Source organism: Lycium ferocissimum, chromosome 1 (assembly GCF_029784015.1).
Source record: "Lycium ferocissimum isolate CSIRO_LF1 chromosome 1, AGI_CSIRO_Lferr_CH_V1, whole genome shotgun sequence".
Taxonomy (NCBI): Eukaryota; Viridiplantae; Streptophyta; class Magnoliopsida; order Solanales; family Solanaceae; genus Lycium; species Lycium ferocissimum.
In genome coordinates this window covers 31362635-31378600 of record NC_081342.1, presented here as the reverse complement: position 1 = coordinate 31378600, position 15966 = coordinate 31362635, and the positions used below count along the sequence as shown (strand labels likewise).

General features: G+C 39.1%; 1 protein-coding gene across 1 annotated transcript; it reads left to right on the top strand.

Moving 5' to 3' along the window:
- The first annotated feature begins 13730 nt into the window (after positions 1-13730).
- LOC132064004 (uncharacterized) lies at positions 13731-15194 on the top strand. The gene is made up of 3 exons (XM_059456854.1): positions 13731-13853; positions 14487-14876; positions 15045-15194. Exons 1-3 carry the CDS (start codon positions 13731-13733, stop codon positions 15192-15194), a joined length of 663 nt encoding a protein of 220 aa, XP_059312837.1.
- The last annotated feature ends 772 nt before the right edge of the window (positions 15195-15966 follow it).

The window sequence follows — 15966 nt, the reverse complement described above, 5'->3', positions numbered from 1 at the left end:
ATCGATTATGGATTTGGTTGGCGACTATTTCGCATTTTTATCATTAATAACGTTGTTGGACCTGCACTTATTTTCTTTTAGTGCTTTGTAAATGATTAAGAGTATGATATATGGTTCACCTGGCGGGTGGTGTTTGCTGGGTGCCAATCACGTCTAGGGGGTATTTTGGGACGTGACAATGTTGACAACTCATTGAAGAAAGATGAAATAGGAGAAGAGAGACAACAATTAGAAACAAAAGGTATGTTAAAATTACATAAGTTTTCATGAAATATGATTAGTTGACGTACAAAACAATAAGTTAACATAATTTATGCAATTTTTAATTTTAAAATATACCTATGATCGTTCAATTGTTACTTTATGAGGAGGATTTTGCAGAAAATGAAGGTGAAATATTTGAAAAATGGATCCAATCACTGGCTTTTGTGATGTCTGAATCTCAATTTACAGAGGTATTTTGCCTACTGACTAACAGAAAGGAATGAAATAAACATACAAAGAATATAACTTATATAGAAATATTCGATCAGATACGGTCAAATATATGTTTGCATCTCATATTATAAAAAATGCATACACCTAATTAAACTTTAATTTTTCATCATTGTAGGTTCAGACGATATCCAACCATCTTGACTGCAGCAAATAAGTCACGGTACGCCGATCCACGTTGATCATTTACATGAACGTGTACATTATTATTTCATGTACAACAATTTATTCAATTTCTTTGTAATAATATTGATATTACTTTACGCAAATATGTATTACATGGCGTGATATACACGTGCAACGCACGTGTCAAGAGACTAGTAATACATAAAAGTCTCAATTCATGTCCCAGAATAGGAAGTAAGACAAAGCAATAAAGAGGAGTCTTCGGGCAGCGAACGTCATCATGCTCACCCTGAATGGACTCAACAGCAAACTCGAAAATCAACCACGAGGAGATGAAGTGAAACCTGGCAAGTACTCTGCATCCATAAAAGAATGCAGCAAGTGTAGGTCAGTACAAACAACAAGTACTGGTAGGTATCATAGGCCGACTAAGACTAGCTAACGTATATGAAGACAATAAAGTAAGAATAACACGTAAACAGTAAGGTACAAGTCATTACTAGACAAGTATCCACAATACCAACCACAAGCTATTTTATAGCATCTAAGCCCAAATGTTACAAGCTTTAGAATAATCACCCAAGACCAAATCATGACTACAATACTCCGTCCCCATTTAGTCACATGCATCCAATCCAACAACAATCCAAATCACGCTTAGCACATAAGAGAGACCACAAAATGCAATCAAAATATATGCCAAGTCTCAGTATATCAACTCTGAATCCATCAATCACAACCATATCACGCATCTAAACCCAATTGTGCCAAGTCTCAGAGATTTCAATCACAAGTCCATATCATAATAAACCAAGAGAGATGATAAGATGCAATGCAAGATGTATATGATATGCATGCAATGCATATACTCATACACATGTACTTCGACGACAGAACATCACGTCTCGGCAGCACAACCCATGGGGGACACGTGAAGTCCATGTACTGGTCACTCCGCACACAACCTAGAGATGACTAAACATGCAATACTAGTCACTACGCACATAGCCAGAGATGACTCAACATCTAATACTAGTTACTCCGCACACAGCCCAGAGATGACTCAATATCTAATATGGGTCAGATAGATAAGCGTTTCCGTATCAGTCACTCGGCACACAGCCCAAAGATGACTTAATACACAATACGTCTCGGAAGAATACTGTTCACTCCGCACACAGCCTAGAGGTGACTTGGATCAATATGTCTCAATGCATCTGTATTTCTTTCTCATTTTCCCATCATCAGTACCATATCAAGGCAATATCTATATATCATGGAAATGAGTATGAATACAATGCAAGTATAATATTAATAAACCAAATCAATCCCAAACAGTACCACACATGGGCACACAAGTAATATTATCCATAAGGCTACACAATAAGCCACAACAGATTCACAGTTCTCATCTCAATATCAACAAAGTAAGGTACCACAGTATCATAATCATGATATATAACTAACCACCAAAATCATATATCTCAAGGTGCGACGAGCTAACAAGTGCATAAAACAGATAAGTCAACAACACAACGGGGTGACTAGCCCCCAAATCATACAACAAGGCCCAATGTAAGGCAATATCCATCTCAAACTTCATATCAGAAGGTTCACATGCATTCTCCAACAATATCATCTAAACATACGCTTTGCTAATCAAAGCCTAACTATAAGGTAAATCGTAACTTACTTGGAAGGCCGAACAACAACCTCGAAGTGTCAATCATGAGCTTGCCCTTTCGTAGCGCCTCAAAGTAATGACAGTCTAGCCATATCCGAATATGAGATTAGAATCAAGAAGAAAATATCCAAATACCCATATTCCTAACAAGTCCCAAACCCTAACTCATAGAATGGGGAATATGAGGGAATTCAAAGGTAAATCATGAAATTCGTACTCTAGGTGATCAATTCCCATCAACAATTAACCAGTTTAACTCATAGATTAGAGAAATTCGGATTCTAGAAGAAACTCCCAATTTTGGGTATAAACCCTAACTTTGACTTCACAAATTAGGCACTAGAAATGGAGGATTCAAGTTAAAATAGTCATTACCCATCAATTCCATGCTTAATCATTCTAAATCCACCAATAAATCAATTTTATAATCACAAATCCATAAGAGAAGGAAAACCCAAAACCCACTTAGTTCTCATGATTTTAGGGAGATTCTAGCATGAATAAATGTTAAACTAGGTGGAATAATGAATCATGATTAAGGAATGGTGTTAGATGGACTTACTTAAAGAGTTTTCCCCAAGAATCTCCAAAAAAGCTCCCAAAATGCTCTCAGGTCGAATAGGGAAATGAATGGAGGACTTAAGGGTTTTATAAGAACTGCCTGTCACTCGATTCCATGCTCACTTGACCGCTAAAGCGGTCCCGCTTTAGCGCTACTGGGACCGCGAAAGAAATATAACACATCGCTACCGCTACTGTGGGATTGGTGTCGCCATAGCGGCACACCAGAACCAGCAATATTCCTAATTTTCATAAACTCAACCCGAAATCCCGACAATCACCCGAGACCATCTGTTCACAAATCAAATATGCAACTTTACGTAAAAACGCACTACGAACGTACTCGTGGCCTCGGAATTCCCATCAGGGTATCGTTGACCAAGTCAACCCCAATACCTCAAAACTAACGTTCCAACCCAAATCTCAAAATGCACCCGAGTGCATTGGGACCCGAACTGAATATACACGCTAGTTCTAAATGACCATCTGAACCTCTTGGAATCGATGGATTTCCGTTAAAAGTCCGTTTTTCGAAAATTTAACTTCGAGTCGAACATTTTTCACTTAAAGTCTAATTTCACAAAAACCAACCTATTTCGCATTTGATGACCCCGAAAATCATACCACCCATTCCTACGGGTCAAATACACACTGATAAAGTTCGGGAAAGGGTCAACGGGGTCAAACTAGTCATAACGACCAAACAGGTCATTACATAAGGGCCCAATAAACCTATTTGAAGGTGTCATCACACAAATGCCCCTATTACGAGCTGATCTTTAATTTTTTCCCTTCAAATTTGTTGTGTTTAATTTTTTCCCTCCAGTAATTTTGGCGCGACATAATTTAGAGTTCACTTGGAAAAGCTTACGTTTAGCTTCATCATATCATAACATCCCACATGTTAGGTCAGACAAGACAAAACTTTCAACACTCAACATAATCTGAAAAATGACAGAAGTTTAGATTTCACTCGGCAAAGTTTACATTTAACTTCGGCATATGTATCATAACATCCACATAAGTTATGTTGTAAAAGGAAAAGCTTTCAATACTCAACATAATATGAAAAACACTACATAACTTATGTCGCATAACTTAATTCCTACAGAACTTATGCCCCATAACTTAGTTCCTACAGAACTTGTGCCGAGCGAGGTAAAAGTTCAATTTTCGAAGATAAAAATAATACAGAACTTATAAAAATATTACAGAACTTATGTTAAGTGAAGCAGGTCTGGATATTTTCATTAAATAAGAAGCATGGGCAAAGATAAAAGACCACATGTATGATGAGAAAAAATTAAAAATCGGTGCATTTGAAGGGCAATGTATTTGAAGGTTTGATAATAATTGGGATCAAAGTCCACACTTCCCACGATGACCTTGGTCCAACAAAGATACCAAGAACCTTACTGAATATAAATGCCATAATAGTTTCAGGACTACAATTTTTCCTGATCGAACGTTAGTGTCACGATCCAAATCATGGGTCATGATGACACCTACACTATCCCACTGGTAGGCGAACCGTCCTCAAGTTGTCAAATCATTTGTAATGTAAAGCGAAAAAGTTAAATAAAGTTGAAACATTTTCTACTATATATATAAAGTACGGAAAGATAACTTAGTCTGTACAACCCCAAAACCCAATCTAAGTCATACAAGAGCATTAAATAAGTCTGATACAAGTCCCATAGAACGAAATAAATTGTCTGTTGAAAATCAAATAGAAAGCAAGTAAAAGAGAGAAGTCCAGGGCCACGGATCTGCTATGTAGCTCACCCTGAAGGTCTAGGATGTTGTGCCTCACGATCAGCCACGAGCTCTCGAACTGGAACAAGGGTTGTTATCTGCACAAAGTGCAAAAGTGTAGTACGAGTACAACCACTAGTACTCCTTAGGTATCTGTTAGAACCCGTATTTTGTACATTGGAATAATCTGGATTAATTATGATAAGTGAAGGACAAAACTATTTCGGGATACAAAGTCGGGATTCTTGACTTTCGATTTTATTTTAAGATATAAGTTGTGCATGAATTTATTGGTATGGAACAATTAGGAAAATTTGGGACCAAAAGTGATAAAATTGGAAGTGGAAAATCATCCACAAATTCCATGTGGGCAGTGCATAGTGGATTGTGGCGCCCACACAATTTGTGTCATCTTTTTTCAGTGGAACAACTCTTTAATGTGGGCCAAGGGAGTGTACACTTCATTTAAGTGGTGGAAAGATGACTTGCTAGTCTTTATTCTCATTCATCCATACTTAGAAAAAAGAGCAAAGTTGAAGACCCTCCATTTGAAGGCTCTCGGCCAATACACTTAGAGAAAACCACCTCCATTTCTTGTCCTTCCAAAAATATTTTGTTGATGAAAACCCACTATATTGAGGTCCCTAAGTAGCGTGGAAGCATCGTTGGAGCGATCAATCCATTGTTTTTCATCTTTTGGAAACCCTAGGCTATTGGAAGTTGAAGAGAAAAAGGTAAGATTTGATCTTGTTTTTGTGTTATGAAGGTTATATTCATGTTGTAGTATCTTATAATGGTTGAAAATCATGAAATAAAGAATGTTGAAGTGGATGCCATATGTATGAGGGTTGGGCGTGTGATGGGTGTTGTTGTGTTGTGATTGAAATTATGAATTAATGCCTAGTTAGTTGATTATGATCATTGTAAGGTGAAGAACAATTGAGAATCATCCATATATGTATTTGTGTAGTGTTGATCGAAATGGGTCACATTATATGACAATGAACGAATGAACGTCGCTTAATGTCTTAATCGTCGTCGCTATGAATCTTATGTTGGAAATGAATGTTTATTGACTCAAATTGATAATGTGATTGATGCGGGATCGAATTGGAGGTCATTATGTATTTAATGTAATTGGTATATTGATGATATATCATTGTTAGAATATAAATTGTGGATACAAATCATGATTTGAAAATGAAGAGAAAAATTAAAGGGTTGTCTCGGTTGGGGCTGTTTTGGACTTGGAGAAAATTTGGATTATGGGAAATGTTGTATGAATTGCTTAGAATGTCCTTGAATATTGTTGGTAGGGGTTTAGGTTAGTATGTGAATGTATAAGCGTCGATTTTGGCTTGAAGTTAAGTCGTCGAATTGAATTTTATGTAAGTTGTTGAATAATGGAAAAGAAAGCTATTATTGTTGTTTTGTCTTTTGGATTGGTTGTTGATGTTGTTAGGTTGGTTGTTGTTGTTGTTGTTGATTGTTTTGGCCGAGTTGAATTCTCGGGGTAGCCTATTTACAGGGGAAATGCTGCCTAAATTTTTGTAGAATTAAGGGCGAATTTGGAAAGTAAGGCCTAAAAGTCATTAGTTAATATTTGGCATTTTATGGCTTGTTTATAGATCGCGGGCAGCCCGAATCATAGATTGGATTAGCTTGAGTTTGGATCATTTTGGAGAGAATTTGAGGTATGTAAAGTAACCTTCCTTTTTGGCACGTCTTAGTTAAATTAGGCTACGATTCAAGCCTCGAGGAAGCTCTATTCTCGCAATCCGAGCTTGTATATGATTCGCACTTGTTTCCTTGGTATCCTTGTGCTAATATGCCATAACGTTGATCCTTATATCCTTGGAATTAATAATTTGCAAAGGCTACTTAAAAGCTGATTTTTTTTTTTGAAAGAACTTATTCATTAGCGATTCAAACTACAAACGCTCATAACTTTCTCAGAAAAGCTCGGAATGCTTTGAAACTTTCGTAGGAGTTTGTATGATATATAATGAGTATGTTTTTCATAGGCGAGGCTCGGTTCGGGTCTATACTCGTACGTGGGTCCCGCGACGCCTTTATGTGAATTCGATAACCTTTGAAACAAAAGTGATAATTATTATTCCGATTTCGAATATGACTATTTTACTTATCTTTTTGGATTTATGATAACGATTTTATGCATATGATTACTCACTACTCCGCTCGTGCCTACTATGATATCGTTCGTCGGTTCCGGGCCGGTTACGTTATCGTGCGCATTATGATACATTCCGGTGTTATCTTGTGATTATGGTTCACCGAGCTCTCGCTCGAGGTCCGAGTTCCACTTATGTTTGGCGTTATGCCGTGTATGGCGATATGTCGTGTGTGATATGTGACGGAGATTCGGAGATTTGAAACCTTCGGTGTTATCTTGTGTTATGACGCCATCGACGAGCACGACCATATTTCCTGTGCCTATGCATGACTTATATTTTGAAGTAACATTTGATATTTTGGAAATGCATTTACTTTACGCCACCTCATTTCGATTTGATCTCGGATTGTACATTACATTTTCCTTTGCATACTCGATTACATATTTTCGCATCGACCCCTCTTCGGGGTCGCGTTTCATGCCGCAGGTACAGGACGCACGATTTGGTGATCCACCTATTTAGGACACCCTCTTACCTTTACTGAGTGCTCCCCTCATTCCGGAGCTTATACTTTTGGTATATATGTTCGTCTGTTGCATTTGTATATATTGTTCATGGGTACGGCGGGGCCCTGTTCCGCCATATGATTCTATCTGTCTGTTTAGAGGTCTGTGGACAGGTTTTGTGGGTTGTGCCTACTTTTGTACGGTTGTGTTTGTATATGTTGTGTTTGGGCGATCCCATTCACGTGCGGCGACCGGTCCGCATGTATATATATTGTGTTGGTGGCCACGCGTGGCCTTGTTGGTATTTTTACGTACGCGGGGTTATTTTGGATAGTCGGTAAAACAAAAGAAACTGTCGAAATTTCTTCCGGAGATTATCTAAATTCGGAATACGGCCTTGTAAACCACGTTATATACTTGGATACGTTTGATATAACTTGTGATAGCGTTTGATAGGTGTGTTTGGGTGCCGGAGAGGGCACAGTCACGGCCTACGGGGGTTGGGTCGTGGCAAGATTACATGGCCGAAAACAAAAGAGACACGTGTATAAGCATATAAAGACTGAACACACAACACGTATTGGACTAAAACTTGATAATACAACCTAGTAATGAACCAAGAATCTTGTTTCAAGTAAAGGCAACATGTAAGCAAATAATCAAATTGTAATGACCCGTTAGGTTGCTTGGACTATTTTACCCTTGTTGACTCTCCCCCTAACTTTATTAGAGTATATTTGACTTGTGAGAATGGGTGGAAAAATTCCCGAGGTATTCAGATGTGATTTGAGTGAGAAAATGGATTTTTTGAAGCTTATAACTGTTTGGTTGACCAAAGTCAACATCGGGTGTAAATGGATCTTTTTAAGAGTTTTTTTTATTCCATTAGGTCCGGAATGTTGATTATGACTTGGTTGAGTAGTTGGTTCGGTCCCGAGGGACTTAGGGGCATTTGGTCATTTGGTTGGAAACCTAGTTTTAAGGGTTTTGGTGTTGACCGGGTCAAGATGACCTCTTTAGGAAATTTCAAGTGCGCAAGTGAGTTCATATTGTGTTTTACTAGTGGGTTGCATATTTGGTTCAAGGTTCCGTATGAGTTTTGGGTATTGGGTTGAAGTTTGAGACTTGGCGGTGCATTTTCCCTCGGTGCGCCGCACACTTTTGTGGATATAGGCCCCGCCGGGGAACGAGCTTGCACGCGACAAGGTTTGCATCGGGAGTTGGGGTAAGAGGTCCACACCTGTGTGGCTTGGCTCGGCTCGCAGATGCGTGACCGGTCTTACGTTATTGGCTCCACATTAGTGGACTTGGTCCACATAAGTAAACCTCGCTGGTGTGAGGGAAGGAACGTAGAAGCAGGCCCCTTCTACGAGAATCACTCAACATAGTAGATATTTATTCCCCAATTCGAGTTTGGTTCATTCATTCACATATTTGAGACTTGAGAGCTCGGTTAGAGGAGAAATTAGGAGGTTTTGCAAGATTCACCTATTGGGTTTGATCCTAACCTTCGTTTTACGATTTTATCTTCGATTATTATAGGGTTTCGTGTTAGAAATCATGAAATTAGGGTTGGGAAATTGGGGGTTTATGAATCCAAAGTCTAAATTAAGCAACCTTAATTTAATCATGAAATTGACGTTGGATTGAGTTGATTTTGTTATACATACTCCATAGATGATGGGTAATCTAATTTTGGGTTGAATTTACCGTTTTACCCTTCGACACTCGGAATCCTATTTTGGTGACCTTTTGTGTTTGAAATTAAGGTATATCAATATGGGTATTGTTAGTCTCATATTCTTACCTAGATACTGTATTTGAACAGATTGGGATCATTTAAAGGCTTTATGGAAGGGCAAGGCTTCATTGTGACTATCAGACTCTAATTTCAGGCAAGTTGAGATTTTGACCTTATTTTAAAGCATCGTGTTTGTCTAACTGGTCTAATTAAGAGGGAGTGATAGGGTAATTAAGGGGGTCCTGATACTTGTGAGGTGACGAGCGCTTGTATCGGGTACTGTCACGACCCAAATCACTAGTCGTGCGGGCACCTACCATTTCCCACCTTGGTAGGCAAACCCGTCCCTTAATCATCAACTCACACGTAGTAAAGTAAATAAGACATTATAATATAAGTCTAAGACATAAATAAGGATAAGTGCAGAAATCTAAATACAATCCCTAAGAACTGGTCTGACTCGTGCAAGAGCAACTATCTAAATATACAAGTCTGTAAGTCAAACAAACAATTATCTGAATGGAAGAATATAAATAGAGGATAGATGAGTCTCTGGGCAATGGCTCGTCAGGTTCTCACCCTAGATACTCGTAAGCAGGGCCTCGGGAATCAGTCATGGGGAGTGAAAGTAGAGATTGTCACGTGCTCTGCACTCAAAAAAGAATGCAGCAAGGTAGTATCAGTATAAACACTATGTACTGGTATGTATCATATGCCGACAAAAGTTAGCTAACATATATAAAGGAAGAAACTGAAGAATGGACATGCTCACAATCAAGTACAACCATAACACAGTCCAAGAACAATAACTCAAGTATAGTAGTATCAAGTCATAGCCTAGGTTAAAGTCTCTAATCCTCGAGTCCATCAAGTTTCTAAGTAAACACCTTACAAGCACGCAAGAACTCAATGAATCATCAACCAAGGAATCAATAAGGAAATGTACCATATAATGATAAGGAATGCAATGCAAGTGAAATGTGATGATAAGCAATGCACTGGCTGAATGTAATCTTCGTACACACATGCTACATATGGAATACCTCTACCCCTCGATAGTCATGACCCATGGGGGACCCAAAAAGTCCATGTCCACTCTCACTATCCCGGCAAAGACCTCAGGCATCAGGCACTCACCTCTCTCATATACAATCCGACAAAGACCTCGGATGTTCCTTTATCTCACTTATCATCGTAAGTACTAAGTCACAACTCATATCAATGTATCATGTAAAATGAGGATGAGTGCCATGCATAAGATCAATTCCAAGTGAAATCATATTAATACCAATCGTGCCACACATAGACACATATCACAATATCAAGTCAAATTTTTTCCTCTATTCACAATGATGCCAAGATAAGTGAGAAACAATAGTGTCATAATCACAACATGGCAACTAAGTACAAATCCAATATCACACACTTGGCGGCAAGCCCACAAATCAATCAACAATACCAAACCTAAGTAATCCATCCCAACTCCATACCCGAAGGCGTAAAATGTTTTCTCCAACAATCGCTAACTCTATATATGCTTCGCTAACCGAAGTCTAACTAAAAGGTAAGCCGTAACCTACCTGGCTACCAAGCTGGAATCACGAATAATCAAATCTACGCCTGCCTCCAAGTACTCAAAGTCTATCCATTATCAAATTCTACGTTAGAAATGAGAAACAATGATACCCATATTGCTATACTCTTGTTAGAGTAAAAAACAACTAAGGAAAAGGGAGAAAACAGACCCACAAGGGTAAAATGGGTATTTCAAAGACGGAATAGGTAATCAAACGGTTTAGAATTTCAATTCTACTCCCTAATTGCTAAATTAACTCAAGACTTGGTCAATTTCATCATTCAAGTCAAAACCCCAAATTTGGGTATAAACCCTAACTTTCAATCTTTTAATTCATCAACTATAATGGAAAATTCAAGCCTATTGGTCACTAATTCATCAAATTTCATGCTTAGATTACTCGAATCTATTAACAAATCTCATATTTGAAGGCTAAATATCAAATCGTAAAGTAAAGGTCAAAACCCATCTTCTTCCTTAAGTTCTATAGAATTTCCATCATAGATTCATACTTAAGAGAGGGAAATAAATGAAATCAAGCTTAGAGGACTTACTCCCAAGAAGAATCTGCTTAGAACCTCTTCAATTCGCCTCAAAGACACTTAGGATCAATAAATGTAGGAATAGGAAATGAAGGATTTAACTTAGCATTAAATAGGATTCTTTTCTACATCAACCGTGGCAGCGGTAGAGGGTCTGCTACAGCAGGACCGCTCCCACGACTCACCTTCTGCCATAGCGAGTCCGGCCCACTGGAGAGCGAATTACAACAACTTCACTCAACACGCCATAGCGGACCAGGCCTCACCGAGGTGGGTCAGGTACAGCTCATAAGGTGCCATCACAGCGGGCATCAGACACAAGAAAAATATGGGTTTTTCACCAACTTAAACCCAACAATCACCCGAGACCTCCCAGATGAAAAAAAAAATATGCAAACATACATAAAATCACACTACGGACTCATTCTAGGTCTCAAAATTTCCAACGGAGGTCTATTTGACTGGGTTAACACCCAATAGCTAAATACCAACTTTCCAACCAATAACCCAAAACGCTCGCGAGTGCCTCAGGAACGAAATTGAATATCCGAACAAGTCATAATCGATCACCTAGACCTCTCAAAATCTATGAATTTTCAAAAAGGTCCGTTCACCCAAAAGTCAACTACCGATCAACCATTTTTCGCTTTAAGGCTCTATTTCACATAAGTTAACATAAATCTCACCTGATTACCTCAAAAACCATGCCACCTATCTCTGCAGGTCAAATAGTACTAATAGGGCTCGAGAAAAGGTCAACAGGGATAAATGGGTCAATAGCACTATAACGATCACATGGGTCGTTATAGGTATCGATGTCATGTTAAGGGTATTTGTGTACTTTAAATTGTATCGTTCATCTGAATGTCATGCTTTGGCCACTAGCTAATATTATAGATTATTGTGTGACTTGTGGTAGGCATGAGACCCCTTATTGATTACATCTATGTTTTCTACCTATCTTATATGTGCTTAAATGTTGTCATCACTTTGAAATACTTATTATAAAAGTGTAAAAGAGGCTAAATATTGAGTCTTTATTGTTAGGAATTGATTTCTTATTGTGTGCATATCATGTTTATGGTTTCATAAGGTATCTCATGCATATTACACTTGAGGATACATGTGTTGGGTCCGAAGGAAAATGATTCCGGACGGTGAACAAGAGTATATAGGCCTATTAGCTGAGTGGTGTGATTGATATGAGCCATATTGGATAGTGACAGGTAATGTGAGCCTAAGAACGGCTAGATGATGTGATTGAAAGTCAAATATGGCTAAGAAACCAAAAGGAAAATAGTTATGGACCTCGCGAGTCCCTCATGGGTCATGCTCCCTATTGAAGGAGTGTGTGTGCACTGGAGATGGAAAGGCCTTGCATTGCATATCACCAGCATTTCTTACAATTTTCTTATGCTTGTGTTTGTTTTTGTGTTAAGCTGATGTTGAATTCTTTAGCAGCTTGATTCAAATTTATTGTACTATGCACACGTGCATTGATTATAGGTAGCTGAATAAGATCACTATCAATAACAAATATCCTATTCCTCGAATTGACGGTTTGTTTGATTAGCTTTAGGGTGCATCGATCTTCTCCATGATCAATTTGAGTTTCGATTATCACCAGTTGAAGATTAGACCGGACGATGTCTCTAAGACAACTTACAGGACCCGTTACGGTCACTATGAGTTCCTAGTTATGTCTCTTGGTTTGACCAATGTCCCAGCAGCCTTTATGGATTCAGTGAATGGTGTTTTCAGACCGTACTTGCACTCCTTCATGATTATCGTCATTGATAATATCTTGATATACTCTCATAGTAGGGAGAACGAGCAGCACTTGAGGATCATGCTTAGGATTCAAAAGGAGAAGCAATTATATGCTAAGTTCTCAAAGTGTAAGTTTTGGCTTGATTCTGTGGCATTCTTGGGTTATGTGGTGACCAAGGATAGGATTATGGTCAATCCAAAGAAGATTGAGGCAGTTCGTGATTGGGTCAGGCCTACTTCAGTTACCCAGATTTAGAGTTTTGTTGGCCTCACAGTTACTATCGGCATTTTGTAAAGAGGTTTTCATCTATTGCATCTTCATTGACCAGATTGACTCAGAAGAATGTACCCTTTCAGTGGTCGGATGAGTGCAAGGCAAGATTTCAAAAGCTCAAGACTTTGTTGACCACAACTTCTATTTTAACTCTTCATATGGAAGGAAGGGCTTTACTGTGTATTGTGATGCTTCACGCATTAGACTTGGTTGTGTCTTGATGCAGAAAGGGAAGGGTGACAGCTTATGCTTCTAGGCAGTTAAAGGTACATGAGAAGAAATATCCCACTTATGATTTGGAGTTGGTGGCGGTAGTATTTACATTGAAGATTTTGGAATTGGCGGCGGTAGTGTTTGCATTGAAAGTTTGGAGGCACTACTTGTGTGGTGTGCTTTGTGAGGTGTTTATCGATCATAAGAGTTTTCAACATATTTTCAATTAGAAGGATCTTAATTTGAGTCAGCGAAGGTGGTTAGAGATGCTCAAGGACTATGATATGTCGATTCTTTATCATCAGGGAAAAGCTAATATAGTGGCGGTGCCTTGAGTCGCAAGGAAGTGAGTATGGGTAGCCTAGCATATTTACAGGTTGGGGACAGACCTTTGGCTATGGATGTCCAAGCTTTGGCCAATAGCATGGTTAAACTTGATATTTCAGAACCTGGCAAGGTTTTGGCTTGTGTAGAGGTACGATCTTCCTTATTGGAGCAAATTAGAGCCCAGTAGTTTGATGATCCAAAGTTGAGAAAAATTCAAGAAAATGTGTTGAAGGGAAAGGCAAGAGAGGCAATTCTTGATCATAAGGGTGTTTTAAGTATCAAGGATCGCATATGTGTTCCCCAGGTGGGTGATTTGACTAGATTAATTATGGAGGAGGTTCATAGTTCGCAGTATTCTATTCATCCAGGAGGTACAAAGATATATCTGAATTTGAAGCAACATTATTAGTGGTGTAGTATGAAGAGGGACATCATAGGATTTGTGGCTAAGTGTTTAAATTGTCAACAAGTGAAGTATAAGAATCAAAAGTCGGGTGGAGTTACTCAAAGGATGCCTATACCTGAGTGGAAATGGGAGAGAAGTGCTATGGACTTTGTGGTAGGATTACCACGGACTTTGGGGGAAATTTGATGCTATTTGCGTTATTGTAGACCGTTTGACTAAGTTGGCTCATTTCATATACCAGTTCAGACTACCTACTATTCAGAGAAGTTGTCCAAGATCTACATCCAAGAGATAGTTCATCTGGATAGTTTACCTATATCTATCATTTTGGATCGAGGCACTCAGTTTACATCCCATTTCTGGCGATCGATATAGAAGGAGTTGGGTACACGACTGGAGCTTAGTATAACATTTCCCCCTCAGACTGATAGCCAGTCCGAGGGGACTATTCAGGTCTTTGAGGACATGGTATGGGCCTGTGTGATTGGCTTTGGTGGTCATTCAGATCAGTTCTTGCCTTTGGCGGAGTTTGCTTACAACAACAGTTACTATTTGAGTAATGAGATAGCACCATTCGAGGCATTATATGGTAGGAGGTGTGGTTCTCCCGTTGGTTGGCCTGATGAGTTTGAGGTGAGTCCTTCGGGTACAGACTTGTTGAGGGATTCTTTGGACAAGTTCAAGTTGATTCATGAAAGACTTCTCACAGCTCCGAGTAGACATAAGATTTATGCGGACCGAAAAGTTTGTGACCTAGATTTCATGGTAAGTGAGTTTTATTGAAGGTTTCACCCATAAGGGTGTGATAAAGTTTGGGAAGAAGGGAAAGTTGATCCATAGATACATTGGTCCATTCGGTATTGTTCAGCGTATTGGTGAGGGAGCCTATGAGTTGGCTTTGCCTCCTGAGTTGTCGGTTCTTATGTGATTCAGTGGGATTTGGTGTTTCTTGATCAGAATTTGACTTTTGAGGAGGATCCAGTTGCTATTTTTGATAGGCAGATCCGGAAGTTGAGGTCAAAGGAAATTGCTTCAATAAACGTTCAGTGCAGGCATCATCTGATCGAGAAGGCTACCTGGTAGACTGAGTCAGATATGCGAATTAGATATCCCCAGTTTTTCAGTGATCCGGGTATTTTTCTTTTCTTTCATCTTCGAGGACGAACATGTATTTAAGTGATGGATGATGTAAAGACCCGTTAGGTCATTTTGGTTGTTTTGACTATTTTACCCTTGTTGACCCTTCCTTTAGCTTCATTAGAGTATATTTGATTTGTGGGGGTGGGCATGATTCTTGAGGCATTTGGATGTAGTTTGAGTGAAAAAATGGGATTTTTTGATGTTTATAAGTGTTTGTTGACCAAAGTCCACATCGGGGGCAAATGAGTTTTTTGGGAGTTTCATTAATTTCTTTAGGTCCGGAATGTCGATTATGACTTGGTTGGGTAGATGGTTTGGTTCCCAAAGGACTTGGGAGCATTTTTGTCGTTTGGTTGGAGTCCTAGTTTTAAGGCTTTTGGTGTTCACCGAGTCAAGATGACCTATTTTGAAAATTTCGAGTGCATGAGTTCGTAGTGTGTTTTACGAGTGGGTTGCATATTTGGTTTATGTCCGGGAGGTTCTGGATGATTTTCAGGTATTGGGTTGAAGTTTGAGACTTGACAGATTTTCTGGATTTCTAGTGCGCCGTACCTGCAGATATAGGCCCGCAACAGCGGAGCTGCTTCTGCGGCTTAAGGTCCGCATTGGCGGAGTGGGGTTTAAGGGGCAAGAATCCATACCTGCATGGCTTGTCTCGCAAATGCGTGACCGCTCTTGTGTTATTAGCTCCGCATCAGTGGACTTGGTCCACTTA